The 16,968-nt window shown below is 38.9% G+C and overlaps 1 protein-coding gene and 1 pseudogene across 3 annotated transcripts; one reads left to right on the top strand and one right to left on the bottom strand.

Annotated features, from left to right (window-relative positions):
* Positions 1–601: 601 nt before the first annotated feature.
* LOC121647535 lies at positions 602–2,678 on the bottom strand (annotated as a pseudogene).
* Positions 2,679–5,208: 2,530 nt separating this feature from the next.
* Positions 5,209–15,908, top strand: gtse1 (G-2 and S-phase expressed 1). 3 transcript variants are annotated; one of them, XM_041996163.1, is made up of 12 exons: positions 5,209–5,299; positions 5,558–5,630; positions 5,714–5,771; positions 6,778–7,402; positions 7,509–7,670; positions 8,212–8,350; positions 10,176–10,574; positions 10,664–10,718; positions 13,298–13,516; positions 13,647–13,854; positions 14,270–14,386; positions 15,601–15,908. In XM_041996163.1, the coding sequence occupies exons 2-12, from the start codon at positions 5,609–5,611 to the stop codon at positions 15,688–15,690; spliced, it is 2,094 nt and encodes a 697-aa protein (XP_041852097.1). In that variant the 5' UTR covers positions 5,209–5,299; positions 5,558–5,608; the 3' UTR covers positions 15,691–15,908. The 3 variants fall into 3 exon arrangements, with proteins under 3 accessions (XP_041852097.1, XP_041852098.1, XP_041852099.1); XM_041996164.1 differs by having other exon boundaries at positions 15,604–15,908; XM_041996165.1 differs by having other exon boundaries at positions 13,647–13,830.
* Positions 15,909–16,968: the final 1,060 nt, after the last annotated feature.

Here is a 16,968-nt window from a genome sequence, read left to right on the forward strand (position 1 = left end):
TATAATTATTATGGCAGAATTTTACTTAATTTGTTTTATTTTTTTAATGTAAACAGCATTTTTCTTCAGGGTGCAAAGAATATGGTTGTACCAAAATATGATACGACAATGTGCCACATTTTACAGCAGAAAAAGAATTTATTTCGTTTGACTTATATTCGATGATATAAGCGATATTTCATGATATAATTTAACGATATTGTCATAGTGTATGGGAAATTTCAAGATTCTACCATTTCAAATAGTTTATGCTGTTCTAAAGCATCCTTATTACTCTGATTACATGACCTGCTGTTTTTTTATCAGCTTATAAGATGAAAAGCTGCTCTATGTCATTGGTTTGTGGCAACTCGTGACAGAACCACAAGAGCTCAATGAAAACCTGTGGCTGCCCACAACTCAGGAAAGTGCTACAAAGTTCCAGCAGCCTCAGTATTATTTATGAAATACAGGATGTTCCACAATGTAAAATTTTGTAGGATGTGGTAGGAACTTAAGTGACACTTGCACTGTCAAACTGATGGTATGAGAGGTGAACAAGAATCCAGGAGTCACCGTCAAGGTAAGTGTAAAGAATCTGGGCCATGTTGGTGGGAACATCTCAAGTCAGACAGTTCAACAGACTCTGCATAGCAAACTGCACAATTCCACAGATACAGACAAAAAAGGACACCACTTCTTCAAGTAAGGCACATAAAAGACCACTTGGCCTGTTTAAAATTTTTTATCTGGACAAAATAGAAGCCTCCATGTCTTCTATTTTGCTGAAACAAAAATTAGTTTGACCGCAATGATGGCTTCAGCAGGCGAAGCAATCAACTAAGTACAACATCCCCCTACTCAAACACGGTGGTGGGAACATAATGCTTTGTGTTTTTCAGCCAATGTTCCAGGCAACCTAATCCAAATAAATTTCATTATGAAAAAAGAAAGACATCAGGTCAAAAACACACAGCAGAAGTGGTGATGAAATTGTTAAACAGCAAAAAATGAATGTTTAGCCCGAAATGAATCTGTGGAGGAAGCAACCATGACTTCCCACAAAAATAGATGGTCAGTTTCTGACTGCTATAAAATCAATCACTTTATTTATATAGCACAAAGTGCTGCACACAAAATCAAATTACCACAATAAATTAAATAAATAAAAGCTAATAAAGGCTTTTCCATTGATTATTGAGAAGGGTGTGAATAATGTTGGGCATACCTTTTCATTGTTATTGTTAAAAATTATTTTTTTTAACAGTGATGCCCCTGGTATGTGTCTTGTCTTTTAGGAGATAAATGTGTCTTTTTCAATCATAACAAAGAAAAAAACTTGAAAAAATAAGTAAATAGTAAAATGTTACTTCAAGCCAGGTATGAATACATTTTTTAGCTTAACTGTATATGTGAGGCATGTGGAAGATTTATCTTTAAATTGAGAAGGGAGGGAAAATGCACCAGGAAATTCTTTAGTTAAGTTATTAGGATCACAAAAGTAGACTGTGGTTAAAATATTAACTCAGAAAACGTAACATTTGTACAGCTTGTTGAACATACAGTAGTAATGTTCCTTTAGCTCATCTGAGCGGCCCTGCCAAACTCCACGTTAGGATCAGGGACAGCCACCATGGTGAACTTGTCGTTCATGGAGTAAAAGAACCTGAAACCATAAAGCCCTGTCACAACTCTGGACCCCCCTGGGGGGCCTGCCCTCCAGTTTGAGAACCACAGCCATAAAGAGTGGGTTAAGAGATGGAGTAGTAGGGAGGCCATCATCAGTGGCTGGTTAGCTTTGCTTTACTGGATGTCATCAACAATCTCCATCCTTCTTAGTAAAATTAAGTGGGAGCATGTTTGACGAGTCTGTGTACATAATTGTTAAACAGACCTGCTGCTGTTTTACATACTTGCTGTAATGCATAGAGCCATAGTGGTTGGCAGTACCCTGATGCAGTGTGTTGACTTCATTAAAGTTGAACTGGAATGGTACAGACAAAGACAAACTAACCAGAAAGGATGTTCTCCTTCACAATGTGAATGTAATCGTCACAGCCTGATGGTTTTACTCATGGTGGAAACCCAGAGGGTGGAGCACCTCATGCTGGACGGTGCTGTGGTAAACACAACCACTGCACTGCAAGGACAGATCCAGCCTGTTGCCTTGGTGACCAATACAGGAGTAACATCTGTAACATTCATTAAGAATGACACTAAAACCACGATCTTTCAGAAACCTTAACCAAAGTCTTTGGTTGCTTACACATAACCAAAGAGAAGCTGCAACATCAAAATGCTTTTTATTTTAGTATTATTATGAAAGGTCAACTAGAATTATTCATACATTTTTTTCTCGGTGATGACAGAACAACAAAGGAACAAAAATAAACTGGAATGGATCATGTTTACCCTTTCAAGGTCTGGATTTTCAGGTAATCTGTCTGGTTGGTGTGTTTGACTAAACAAATACAAGAAGACATCATGGAAGGATGTTAGACCATGCTCAATGAGGATGAGCTGGAGAAACATAGAAGATAAACAGCTCGAAACAGCTACTATACAAAAATGATAAATACACTTTCATGTTAACATATTTTAGAAGATATGCTGTAACTTTTCTCAAACATGTTCAGAGAAAAGTGTTTTTTACTTACAGTAAAAGCTGGAAATGTTGTAGGTGATGTAGACTTCTCCATCGGTGGACGTGGGCAACGTGCAGGAATGAGCTTTTCTCTCAAACAAAAGTTATTTTGCTGTACATTCAAACATTACAACCCCAAATCAAGAAAAGTTGTGATGTAATGAAAAATACATCAGAATGCAAACAGGAGAGCAGTGACTATCACTTTAACTTTGACTTTTATTTAGCTGCACACAGTGTGAACCCAATAATGTTTGCCTCATAAACATAGTTCAGCTGGTGAATCCATTGTTGCTGTTAAGACCTTTAACACAAAAAATGGTAATCTTACTAGTTTTTCCAAAAACTGCATTAAAAAACAAATCAGTCATCAAAATTTGATGTTTTTTACTTTACAAAACTGTTTTAAAAAGTGATATGTGTTTCAAGTAACTCTACTATAACCAGGACCAGAGGAACACATTACACCAGTTTTAAAATCGCTGCATTGGCTCCCCATACATTTCAGGATTGATTTTAAGGTTCTTTTAGTTGTTTATAAAAGTCTTAATGGTCTTGGACCATTTATCTGACCTGCTTTTAAATTATGAACCCTTGCGGCCCCTGAGATCCTTTGTTACCGACCTCTTAGTTGTTCCCAAAGTCAGAACCAAGACACATGGCAAGGCCTCGTTCCACCACTACAGGCCTCGACTGTGGAACAGCCTGCCAGAGAACCTCAGGGCTGCAGAGACTGTTGCTGTTTTTAAAAACAGGCTCAAGACCTTTCTCGTTAGCTTAGCTTATAGCTTAATTTATTTGAGTTTTGTTTAGAATTTCACTTATTTAATCATATATTTTTCTATTTATTTTAAATACCACCTATTTATGTGGCTCTCTGTTTTATTGTTTTATTTTATCCAAGAACAAAGTCTTTATTTTATTTTATTTTATTTTATTTTATTTTATTTTATTTTATTTTATTTTATTTTATTTTATTTTATTTTATCATTTTCCTGAAGTCCTTGTCTGTATTTTTATTCTTGTTGCTCTAACCAGTTCTCATTGGCTGTGTCCGAATGTGCACCCTACCCCCTAGTGCCCTATATAGGGGTCACGCCATTTTGTAGGGGTGTCCGAATGTCCAGAGAGAAAAAAGTAGGGCACTCAAAATTACCCACAATGCATCTTGAAAAGTAGTGAGCATCGATGGTCACTAGACAGGCCAATATAGACCACAATGCATTGCGGGCAGAAGCTCAACATGCCGCAAGGAGGCGAAAAAATTGAGCTGCGCGAAATTACCTGTAAGCAAACAAACAAAAAATAAAATACAACATAGGGAATAAAAATAAAAATATTTATACACAACTTTGGATTGGATTTGGAATGACATCTTGACGCGGGTTGTGGTTGCCGTGGTGATGGCGGTAGTCACTTGATTTGAGGCGACGAAAAAAATAGGCAGCTTCGTGTCCGAATCGCCAAGCGAATGAGTGCACTATGTAGTGTGCTATGTAGTGCAGCCCTATGTAGTGAACGAGGGGTTAGGGAATAGGGTGGACATTCGGACACAGCCATTGTTTATAAGTTTATTTAATCTTTGTTTTTTTTTTTTGTTTTGTTTTGTTTTTGTTTTTTTTTTACTTTTTAACGCCATTGTTTCCTCCTGGGGATCCTCCACACCGGTAGCTCTACCTCCTCTATTTGGCTTTGTTGCCACTTTGACTGGCCTTGTCTGAGTGGCTGGGGGTCCTGCACTGCAGCCCTGTGGCTGTGGTGTGGACCCCGGCCTGCCCTGATCTGGGTGGTTCCTGTGGTGGCGCCCTCTGTGGTCATTGGTGGGCTGGCTTCGAGATACTGTTTCCTCACAGTAGTGTCAAGCCAGATGTTTTCATTCTATTGATATTTTTATATTTACATTAAGTTAAGAGACAGTAACTAGAGATGGAAATTCATGTTTGTACAGGATGGGGTATGGGCTTTGTTTGTATGTGAGTGCATCTGTGTGATTGTGTGTGAAAGACACTACCATGAGGTGTATTTTAATTTCCTGTTATATATTTTGGTGAGTGAAGGCTTTTAAATTTTGTTTTTAATATGCATAATTTGCTTTAATTATGTAAAGCACTTTGCGCATGAAAAGCATCTATAAATAAAATTTTATTTAATACAAGATAGATACAAGAAGCTTCACAAGAGCTTGTTTTCATTTTGTAAACACACAATGATTTTAAATTACATAAATTGCATAAACTGACTGATTAACTTAAGTTTTTCTTTTAATTGTTTTGTGCCAAGGACTTGGTGTGTACAGTGACAGTAAACAGAAAGTAGATATAAGATGGACATGTCAACCCCAGACTCTTCAATGGAGTATTGAATATTTAGATTTTTTATAATACCATATTTCATTTTTATACAAACATGCTCCCAATTAATTGCCTGTCAGGTAACACAACCATGAGCTTCAGTAAACTTGTAGACAAAGCAAAAGTGCTAAAAATAAAACAAAAAGCTAGACTTGATTTGGACTACAAGTCCCATAAATCGACCAATGTTTATGACGTATTATACTTTCAACCAATAGCTGATTGCGTCTTGGTCACATGACCATCACCGCAGCAGATTTGAATTGTTTGCAAGGTTTTTACGGTTTGAATGCAGGGGCGAAAATAGTGTTCAGAAGAACTCAAGGTTCGTGCCATTAAGTTTATTAGACTGTAACATAGTTTCAATCTTGTTAGTTGTTGGAGTAACATAATTTGTTTAGAACTCGTGTCTGTTACTGTCTGACGTAGCTGGAACTATAATGTGCTAGTAGGCTAACGTGTAGCTAGCATGATGTATAAAGACATCGCCAGGGTAACATTTCTTCTGGGTGTAACGTCAAATTCAGACTGTTGATAAGTGTTGTTATTATAATTTGATGTAAGAGTCCGTTTATCGTTGCAGATCTGATCTGGATCGGTCTATTTCTTCCCAGAGAGAGGAGCAAATTCCGGGATGGATTCACAAGCCAAGCGTGGTAAATTTATTTAGCTCCATTTAGCATTTATACATTGCCATGTTTCTGTTAACCATGCTTGTGTAATTTATTTTCCTGTGCAGATATGTTCTTTCTGCAAGACGAGAAGTTTGACTTCGATGTTTCCCTTTCACCTGCCAGGTAAAACACGCGTGGTTGTTTACCAAAACATGACAATTATTCACCTCAAAAGTAATTATTTTTTTATTATGCCACGCTGTATGTGTTATTTAATGTGTAATTGATCAGACAGCTTTAATATCCATATTGATGACGGTTGACTAGTGTGCTGGCGCAGCTGGTATTCTCAAATACAGTTCTTGTGGTCATGCAGGTGTTTGTCTGCTTTTATGTCTCTCAGGTTCATCAGACTCAAAGTTCATTTGTTGCAACATCATATTTTGAACCCACTTTGTCAGATTTGATAAAACTTAGGAACATGGAAAACATGTTGTTCATCAGTAAGTGCTGTAGCTTCCAAATAACTTTGGATTGTGTTAAATAAAAGTGGTGTATTCATGGAATAATATTTTGCCTCTGTAAGTTGAACTGGCAGTATTTATTTATATTAATTTTTTTTTTAAGTCTGGTGTGTGCATGGAGCTCATGTTTGTTTTCAAGTCTTCTAGCAAAAAACAACCATAAGAATGAAAACCCCACAATGGTCAATTACCCGGACAAAGAATTGTCTGTGCTTCTAACACAGGGTGTTTTGAATCTTTGCAAGTTACAATGAAGTCTCAGTACTATCAGAGCTCTCTGGAGTCACATGAGCTGTGTCAGAAAGTGTCCATGTTAACCCGCAGCTGGTTAAAAACCCAAACAGACATCTATAAACAGCCAAGAATTACTAAGAGCAAAACGTTGGTCTATTTTAAAGTGGCGTTTTGGGAATCTTGGTCTAAATCCTGTGGAACACCTGTGGAAGGAGTTGGAGAAAAAGAAAAACTTAAAACCCGAGGCAGCTGGAGCATATGGCTCATGAGGAGTCAGAATATCTGTGGACATGTGCACAAGTCTCATTATGAGTTACAGAAATATATTCATTGCAACAACTAGTTCAAAAGGTTGTACAACAGAGTAGTTTTATTTTTATGTGTTTGTGTTCCTCTCAGTCATGATATCAGTGATGTTTCTGTTTTTGCAGCTCCAAAGGTGATGAAGATGAAGATGAGGTGTTTGTGGGTCCAGTCAGCCATGAGGAAAAATGTGTTTCTGCTAATGTAGCGTCTCAGCTTGAAGAACGTTGTGGTGGTGTGCGGGTGAGCTGGAGCCCTTTGACTGGAGATCAGCTGGAATCTGTGTGTCAGGAAGCTCACAGACTAGCCAGTCAGTTGCTGAATGGAGAGTCACACAGCAAAGATGCCAACACCGCCCACACCCTCACTGACTACCCACAAGAGGAGTTTGTCCACGACACTGAAGCCAAACAGGGTATGCTGGGTCAGACCGCCAGTGCACTCAGCCCCATCAAAAGACAAACCTTTTGCGTGCAGGACAGTCCCATGAGACAGCTGCCTCCTGCTATCCAGCGCCAGCTGCTGAGGGGGAGCAGACCCAGCACGGCTTCATCCACCCGCCCCACAGTCACGGCCAGACTCAGTACCTCCAGCCCTGTGGCTGGAGCCAGGGTTCAGCCAAGGACGTCACTCCGAGGGAAATCTACGCTAGGTGTTGCCGCCGTGCTGCCGAGCAAACCGGTCGCTCCAACAGTTTCCTGCTCAACCAGCAAGAGCAGAGTCAACAAAGCCAGACTGCAGCCACCGAGTAAAGTATGAAGATATTTATTTCAAATAGTTTTACAAGCGAAACAGCATTTGTTATATTAAAAACCAAGAAAGAAATGTTGATTTTACTTTTCCACACTTCATCCTCCAGACATCTGGCATTGTGAGGAAGAGTCTGTCCTCTCGTCCCTCCAGCAGAGCAAAGTCCTGTGAGGATTTACTGTCCGACTCGGCAAGCGTGGCCTCTGACATCAGTGACTCTTCCCTTAACTCCAGCCTGTTGGGAAAACGCCCGCTGGCTCCACCCACCAAGGTAACACATCTGTCCTACACCACCAACATGTCACTTATGTGAAGTAGAATCTCTGCCCCTTTAAAAATAAGATTTCTGGACTTTTCATATAAAAACTGGAGTTGGATTATAAATTTGCTGTTTTCCAAAATAGCTAGTAGACAACAGACAACAGAGTCTTTTAGTTGTTCCAACCCACAGACTTGATCTTCCTCTAAAAACGAGAGCTTTTTTCTTTCTTAAGTACTTTAAATCCATTACTGTCTACAGTCATGTGAAGAGCTTCTCACACTGAGGGCCTGAAACTGACATGAGCTTTAATACACACCAGATCTATGGTAAACTGCAAACTGGTTTCACGAACTGCGTTGGCACATCACCAAAATGCTGCCAGTTTTTCATGATGTTTAACATCCAACTGATTTCATAGCTCATAATGTGGATTTATTACTTCTACCCTGAAAGAAACGTTTACTTTAGTCTGGTTTGTATCAGTATGCTAGCTGTGATTCCTCCATCATAATCCCCCTGACAGTGCGGACGTTATCTTTTAATCCAACAGAGTGTTGGAGTGAGGAGCCTTTCAGGAATTAAAGCTCCGCCCCTTCAGAACAGGAGGGTGACTGACAGGAAGAACACGTCCTCGTCTTCATCGTCTGTGTCCAGCTTCAACTCCAGCATCTCTCTGTCCCCTGCTAAAGGTACGCTGGCCAAGGAAAGCTTTACACCAATCAAACAGATTTTATTTATTTATTTTAATCTAATTTAATCTCATTTTATTTTCTTATTTTACTTTATCATAATTTGTTTTCTTATTATATTGTATCTTATTTTATTTTCTCTTTTTATTTAACATTTATTTACCTCTTTAATGTGCAGGTATGCAAAGGTTGATAAAACCGTTAAATTAAACAAAGGTTTTTATTTTCACTTAAGGAAATTTTGGCTTAGTAAAATAATAATTCTATTAATATACTTATATTTTTATGTATGTATTTATTTTCTTAATTATTTTGTCACACTTGTTAGGGCAGGTGAAACCACCTGATGTAAATCAGGTCTAATATAGCAAACATATAACGGTACAGCTGTTTCAGCTGCTATCAACTGTACCACAATATAGTTTAATTTAAAAATGCTTGTTTGTTGTATTTACTCAAAATATCCTCATCAGTCCAGCATCCTGGGACGCTGAGCCATTTATATAGTGTGTAAACTCCAAGGTTTCTTTGCTTTCACATGACCTCAAGGTTCATGACTGAGCCTTGCACAAGCAAATGAGAAACGGTGTGTTTAGATTGTCATTGTATTTCATAGAGAGTATAAGATAATGTATCAAATATTTCAAGTGGTGAGTAAAGTATAATGTTTGTCACAGTTTTCATTGTAAATACATGTCATGGTCAACTAAATGAAAGACGGATTATAAATCTGTACTTACCTGGAGCCTTTATGGAACCAGACTGGAGCACGGCAGTAGTTGCAGACTGCTCTGTGGTTTCCATTTGTTGTGGAAATTTTGGCCCTGACCAAAATGAAGAAGCACAGATGTCCTTTTACATGTGTTATTGTGCATGCTGCTGTAATTACAAAGAATCAAAAGTACAAACCCAATCTAGCCCTCAATTAGCCTATTTCACAAAAGAGTAATCTAAACAAAACATCCACAATGTTTGGACAACCATTTTTAAGACTTGACTAGAACAAAGTAATCTGGAAAATTAAGTGATGTCCTATCATTTTCCACAATTTGAAAGTTTTTACAATTCCAATGATCTGTTTTATAAAGCATGTTTTTAATGTTGATTTTACAGGAAACAAACAGGTTTAGCTAAAAAAAAAAACTCCCAGATTTGTAGGCAAAACAAATCTCCCAGTACTAACCTGGAAATGAGTTCAGGTTAGGACCGGGAAAGCAGGAAATAAGCCACAAGGCTCTGAAAGGTCAGACTGCATAAAGTCAAGCAGTTTTCATTCACATGTTGGAAGAATATAAAGACTGGCCATCAATAAGCCCACAGTTGGGCTTCCCTCTGTTCAGAAGACTTCAACAGGAGGGAATAAACCAGCAGAGCTTCTGTGAGCGTATAAATGAATGAATGAAATTAAATGATAAATACTTTTATTTGTCCCAAAGGGAAATTTAAAAAGAAAATTTGTGAGGAAATATTCTGATAAACTGAATGATGCCTACATGTTCCCATTCTGAGTGTCTGATACTGTGATGGAGAAATAAACTGAAGGAGATGAAACGGAGAGAAATGAAACATCATTGAACTTCTAGGGAGTTTGCTGCTACTATGCAACAACAAAGAGAACTTTGGTTTCTCTGATTTTACACTCTGCAGACTGATAACTGAGCAGCAGACCGATTTCATCTGACTGGCAAAGAGCTACTAACCAGTTAACTGTTAACTGCAGAGCTGGCTTGTGATAGCTGTGAATCAGGAGGTAACTCGGTTTCCATTCCTGCTGCCATTATCCAGTCATAACCTACATTAATTCAGGTGTTCTGTCTACATTCAGGTAACATGAACTCCTCTCTTAATCGGAGTCTGAGCACCTCCACTGGACCCGCCCCCAGCAGTGTTAGCAGACCAGCCAATCCCAGCAGAACTCGCCGCTCCACCGTCTACGCCTCCACAGAGACGGCGTCCTCCATTACAGCTCGACGCTCGCTGTCCATTCAAGCCAAGAAGCTGCCTGAAACGGAGCGGCTCAAATCCAGTAAGTGCACGCCACTGAGGAGAATTGAGGCCACGCCCCTTCAACCAACTCCCACAAAGAGAGTCGTGGAGAGGACTGCCTCCGTTCCCACCGCAGCACCAGTCCAGCAGCAGAGTGGACTGAAGGCTAAACCTAAACCTGAGGCTCTACTCCTTCCAACACCCAGCACAGCAGGAAAAGGAGTTCGCCAAGCAAAAGGTGGGAGCCCTCGAACACGATATAGGTTTCTGCTTGATTTTACTGATGCATCTGTGTATAATGCTGTTTTTTTTTTCTACTTTTTTCAGATGTTTCAAAGGTTTTGAAGCCAAAGAGGCTCATGTCAGCTGGCAGCACAGACAGGTAGATGATGTCCCTCCACCTGTACACTTTTTCACCATTATATCACTTTTCTTGAATTTCTTTAAACGTCCACATAAATGAAAATCTTTGGTCAACATTGATGCTGATCAGTCTCACCTAAAAGCTCATTAAACCTATTACTATGACCACCAAACACAGTTAAGACAACAAAGAAAGTAGCTGGCCAACAAAGTCTGTAAAAAATATGTGAACACAAATTATGGCTCCTCCGGTTTTACCCAGCAGCATGTACACGGACAAACATCTCTGCTGAAAGCACCAAACTTCTAGTTTCATCGACCTCCAACCAAGGTTCCCTGAACCAGAAGCATTATTATTATTATATAGCATTATTATTCCTGTCTTATATTTACTGTCTGTCCTCCAAAATTTATATCCACCAGAATAAAACCGCATTTACTGACAAAATGACATCTTCCAATGTCCTTTGAGAACAGTTTCCCTCCAAAGTTCCTGTCTTACAGAACTGTGTCCGAGAGCGTACTCTTTTATCGGCCAGCCTCGGCTGTCTTTTTATTTTTATCCAGCATGTGTCCAGCTCAAATTGCACCAAGTAACACACTTTTGACCTTATTTTTTTTACTTTGTATTTAAACATTAATTCTTTGTTCTGAGGACATTTTTATTTCTGACTTCCACCATTGTTTTTAATTTATCTATAACTGTGTGAGTCTTCAGCCCACCATGAGGTCTGTTCTCACTTCTTAAATTTCTTTACTCTAGCATGTTTTCTGATGTTTTTAATTCATTTTATCCCATTTTAATGATGTAAATATTCTAACAGATTATGTTAATGAGCATTGCCTTTCTGTTTTAGATAATTTTTGTCCTTTTAAAGCAAGATTAGAACCAGTTTTACTGTCTTACCATGGGTAAATGATGGTATACGTTGTTCAAAGCATTTCTCCAGAAAAAATTAACATATGTGGAAGAAAAGTCATTTACATATAGACTTATTACACTTGAAGGATCTGTTTTTTTTTTGTTTTTTTTAACTTGTTCTGTCCAGCATGGTAGCAGCAGAATGATTGTCTGACTGCTGTGTTGTGCCAAACACATTTGCTTTTGCCAAGGGGACCTTTATGGGTATAAGGCTCCTCTTGATGATCAAATTATTAGGGTCTGAGCCATATGAAGTATGGAAGGACCCTATTGTTGTTGAAACGTTTATTATTATTTTTCTAAGAACTTTAAGGGCAAATATGACCCCCTAAACACCCATGAAAAGTTGTGAAATTTGGCACACACATCAAGTCCGCATAGACTTTAATTAAAAAATGGCTCAACAGTGCCACCTAGACACAAAAAAAAATTCCAAAATGAATGGGGTCCCGAACGTCTACTTCGACATATGAAGACGAAATTCGGCACACACATGTAACACCCCAAATCAAGCAAAAAAGTCAAACACCTGTTGCCATGGCAACGGGGTGCCCGCCATCTTGAAGTTTACATCCATTTTTTTTCCATTTTTTTCACTTTATACGCAACATATTTGAACGAACTAGTCTGAGGGGATTCATGTGAGTGACTCCAAACTTGGTGGGAAGCTTCCTGACAAGTTGGGGACCAAGCACTAATTAAATCTTTCTAATAGGACAAAGCATGTTACCGTGGCAACCGACGGAAAAACGCCTTCTCGCCATGAAACATGGTTTGCTCATATCTGCATAGAAATACATGGGCTCTGCACCAAAGTTGACAGTATTCATACTTGTTGGGTCCTTAACACATTACACACCCGTTGCCATGGCAATATAGCATGTTAGCTAGCATATTAGCATGCTAGCAAAAAATGCTAACTAGGTATATCAAAATTTCAGATTCTCAGCTAGACATTTTACCATGTTACATAGCATGTTAGCACGTTAGCTAACATGCTAGCAAAAGGAGTATGAGATGGGTGGCGGGGGCCACGAGACTTGGACCCGATGGATGCCGCTTGCGGCTTTAATTTATTTATTTTCAATTATGGGATTTATGTAATCTTGCGGGAGGGCATGGAAATAAAAGGAGAATAATGACATAAAAGGAAAGAGAAAAGAAAGAGGAGACAAAAATACTGTAGATTGAAGCAGTGACCCTTCAAATTAACACCACACAACCAACTGCTACACCTGTCCAGAAACACAACAATTTCCTACAGCTTCTTTAGGAAAGAAAAAAAAAGACCAACATGTATCACAGCAACAACCAAAGTACCAGATGACGGATGACGAGGATCTCAATCAGTGCCAACATGAAAAACTCATAGCCATCCCTTTACTAAAAGTAATTTTGCTCTGTTTCACTTCAGCACCATACATTTTTTCTACAGATAATGTCCATATGCTGATTGCTTTCCTGGAGTTTTATCTACCGCAGCAGATTTTCATAGGTTTTATTTACTATATTAATAATAATAAAAAATCTAGGCAGAGAATTTATTTTAACACAGTGGCATCTGTGGGGAAGCTTCCATCTCTGTTTTAGCTTTAGTTTGATAACGAGAGTTTACAAACAGTTTATAATTGCAGAGAAATAAACTAATCTTTTTAACGCCTTTATCTTTCCCATAGTCTTTCTCAGAAGCCATCTGCTGGTCCTCTGACGCCCTCTGTGGGCAGCTGTAAGTCGCTGGAGGTGAAGGCGCGTCGCCCCTCTGCCCTCCCTACCCCAGTTAAACGCAGGATGTCGGCCGTTCCTGCTCCCACAGCCCAAACTATCCGGTCCCTAGCAGTTATGGACTCCGACACTGCTCCTACCCCTGCTTCAGCAAGGAAGGCTCACAGCTATAGGTGAGACACTTTAAACTCTTGTTGGATAATGGTGGGACGGGGGCAGTCCTGCTGCAGACTACCACTCTTCTACTGTTAAAGCACATGCAGAGAGATCACCACGCTCTTAACATTTATCGTTATTCTTCAGCCCAGTTCCAAAAGAGACAAAGGAGGAGCAACCCGTTGATCCCCCTGACATTCAGCCCTTCTCTCTGGAGGAAAAGGAGTCTCTTACCACTCAACCCACTCAAACAGAAATCATGGATCATGAAGCCCTGACGGAGAGCGAGGCTGTGCCCACTACAAGTCTGGTCAAAGTGGAGGCTACAGAGGTGACTACAAGCAAGACACGAGAGGTCAGGGGTCATATAAATAGAAAAGAATTTAAAGTTTGTGTTTTCTTTTTGTTTTTTCTGTTCAGTTGAGTTATATTTTTCTATACTTGCAACTCAGAGCACTTCAGTCTGAGTCAGGCGCTGTGTGTGTTTGCCTTTAACTTGTTCTCTGAAGAAACCTGTTTCTCAGTTTGATCTGTTTCAGGTTTATTTCATAAATTGTAAATAAACACCACAAAGAAAAATGGGAAATTGTGTTTCATTAATTAAAGTGTTCATTAATTATCCTCTTAAAAAGAAATACTCTGTATTTGCTGTATCCGCAGCACAAAGCTGAGGTTAATTATCATCCTTCACTTCAGTCTGACCGGTCGAGTCTTTCAGGAAAACCTGATGGATCTCTGTTGTTCTGACAGTCTGCCTCGTCTCTTTTCAGGTTCTCCTCCTAGATCTTCCAGTTCCAACACCACAGCCTCAGGAGAAGTTGCTCATTGACCTGACCAACACCCCCGACTTGATCCGCACCAGTAACAAGAACTGCACTACTAGTCAGGTAACCGGCCGCCATCTTTTATCAAGACCATGTTAATAATGCTGTTTTAAACAATGATATTCCACCTGGAGTCAGAGTTAAGCTTTTTATCTTTGAATAATTATCTTTAAATCCTGATTTTTATATATGAATGATATTAAATATTAAATGAGGGTCACTGCTGGTATAGGTGAGAAAGAACAGAAAATTAGGATCATGTTAAACACTGTACCAACTAATGGACAAATTAAAAGTCTTATTCTCACCAGAATCTGCTGTATGCAGGTGTTTTTGTTTGCTTTTTTTTACTTTGTGCGAGCCCAGGTGGATCCACCTGCTTGGCATCTCTGACTCTGATGCTGCCATTTCATCAGGAGCCAGTGTCCAGCAGGGGTCGTCCTTTCCTAATGTCTCATTCCTTTTAAAACCAGAACACCTCTGTGCATGAGTGGACAGCCACAGACAACTTTTTGCCCCTCATTAAACTTTAGCGAGAAAGTCCTGACTCAAATGCATCCAACAGCCTATGACGTTATGCACAATGATCCATTAATTTGAGTCAGATGTGTTGAAGCAGAGAAATATAACAGTCTGAAATCAAGATGCGCCGTTGGTGTGTTCAGACGTGTAAATAAGTGTGACACGTAATGGAAGTGTGAGGTGAAAGCAACCAAAAGAAACACTAACACAGTGATGCAAACAAATGGCATTAAGAAGAGGGAGAAACTAGAAAGGTCAGAGAAAACCACAAATTGCATTAAAGAGATGAAATGTAATCATAGCCTGTGTTCACACTGCAGAAAAGTGACTCAGATCCAACCTTTTTGTCCACATGTGAACCATATGTGATTTTTTTTTTTCTTTTTTTTTTTCTTCTTAATTAAATTCGACCTTTGCCCACTTTCATATATGTAGTGCTGGATCGGATACATATCTGATCTTTTTGCATTTCATCTGACTTGAAGTGAGACAGACACCATATGTCACCACTTTTATTTTAACTCTAATTCTGAATCCAGACCTCCATGGGTTAATGATTTTGATTTCCATTGATCTTTTTTATGTTATTTTGTTCTCAACATATTCCACTAAGTAATTAATGAACGATTTCTAACTGGAATGTTTCATTTCTCAAGGTCTAAGATGTTTAAGAGTTCTCTTTATTTATTTGAGCAGTGTGTATATGTTGAACTTTTGATATTTCTAATACTTTTAACTGCTTTGTTTGATTGTAGCAGCTGATTGACCTGAGCTCCCCTCTGATCAAATGGAGTCCAGATGATAAAAGAGAGAACAACGCTCCACTCATCAACCTGTCCTTCTGAGCCACGTCCTCCTGAATTCCTGGATCTCTGCAGTTATCTGGAATTGGCAGGTTTTCCTTTTCAGAAACTAATAACCTGATGAGTTGATGATTCGTTATCAGTGAAATATTTACTGAAGCAGAGTATTATGTTTTAAATAATGAAAATAATCAAAGACTCTTTTAGTTTTCCGTGTCTGATTTTGTCATTTTGAATAAATGTTTATTATTGTAAACGTTCATGGCTTTGTGTTCATGTGCTGCTGACTTCAAAAACGTAACATAAATACGTAGGCCAGTTTTTACGGTTAAAAACTGAAATGTGTGTGTAGAAGCTGTAACTCTGATCCACGCCTACTGTTAATACACACCATGTGTTCTGTTGATCCAGCTGTAACACAGCTGGCTAACTGGAGGACTCAGCTGAATGTGTCGCTCCAGTATCAGCAATCAGAATTCCTGGTTAATGTGCATTTGATTTCTTCTAAGTATACAATATATTTAAGTTTAGGTATCTTAATAGGTGGCATCTACAGGTTATAAGCAAGCAAGGCAAATTTATTTGTATAGCATATTTCATCTACAAGACAATTCAAAGTGCTTTACATAAAACATTACAGCAGGGTGCAGAAAGCAATACAAGTGCATTAAAAAAACAAAGATTAAAAGAAATGCAATTAATGTAATAAAATCAGAACAAAGACGCTTAAATAAAATAGATAAAATGCAAGAAATAAAATTCCAGTGTGGGGAAAGACAATATTAAAACATGATTCCAGCTTAAAAGAACCAGATGTAGATTTTGACTTCTAAATAAAAACTATTGAAATGCAGCAGAGAACAGGTGGGTCTTTAACCTGGATTTAAATAAACTAAGTGTTTCAGCTGATCTGAGGCTTTCTGGGAGTTTGTTCCAGACATGTGGAGCATAGAAGCTGAATGCAGCTTCTCCATGTCTGGTTCTGATTCTGGGAACTGATAAGAAACTGGATCCAGATGACCTGAGGGTTCTGGCAGGTTCATACTGGGTCAAGAGGTCACTGATGTATTTTGGTCCTAAACCATTCAGAGCTTTATAGACCAGCAGCAGAACTTTAAAATCTATCCTCTGACGAACAGGCAGCCAGTGTAAAGACCTCAGAGCTGGACTGATGTGGTCCACTTTCTTGGTCTTAGTGAGGACTGGAGCAGCAGAGTTCTGAACAAGCTGCAGGTGTCTAACTGATTTTTTAGGTAGACCCTGTAAAAACACTGTTAAAATAATCAAGCCGACTAAAGATGAAAGCATGGACTAGTTTTT

This window comes from Melanotaenia boesemani, chromosome 10, assembly GCF_017639745.1.
Source record: "Melanotaenia boesemani isolate fMelBoe1 chromosome 10, fMelBoe1.pri, whole genome shotgun sequence".
In the NCBI taxonomy this organism is placed as follows: domain Eukaryota; kingdom Metazoa; phylum Chordata; class Actinopteri; order Atheriniformes; family Melanotaeniidae; genus Melanotaenia; species Melanotaenia boesemani.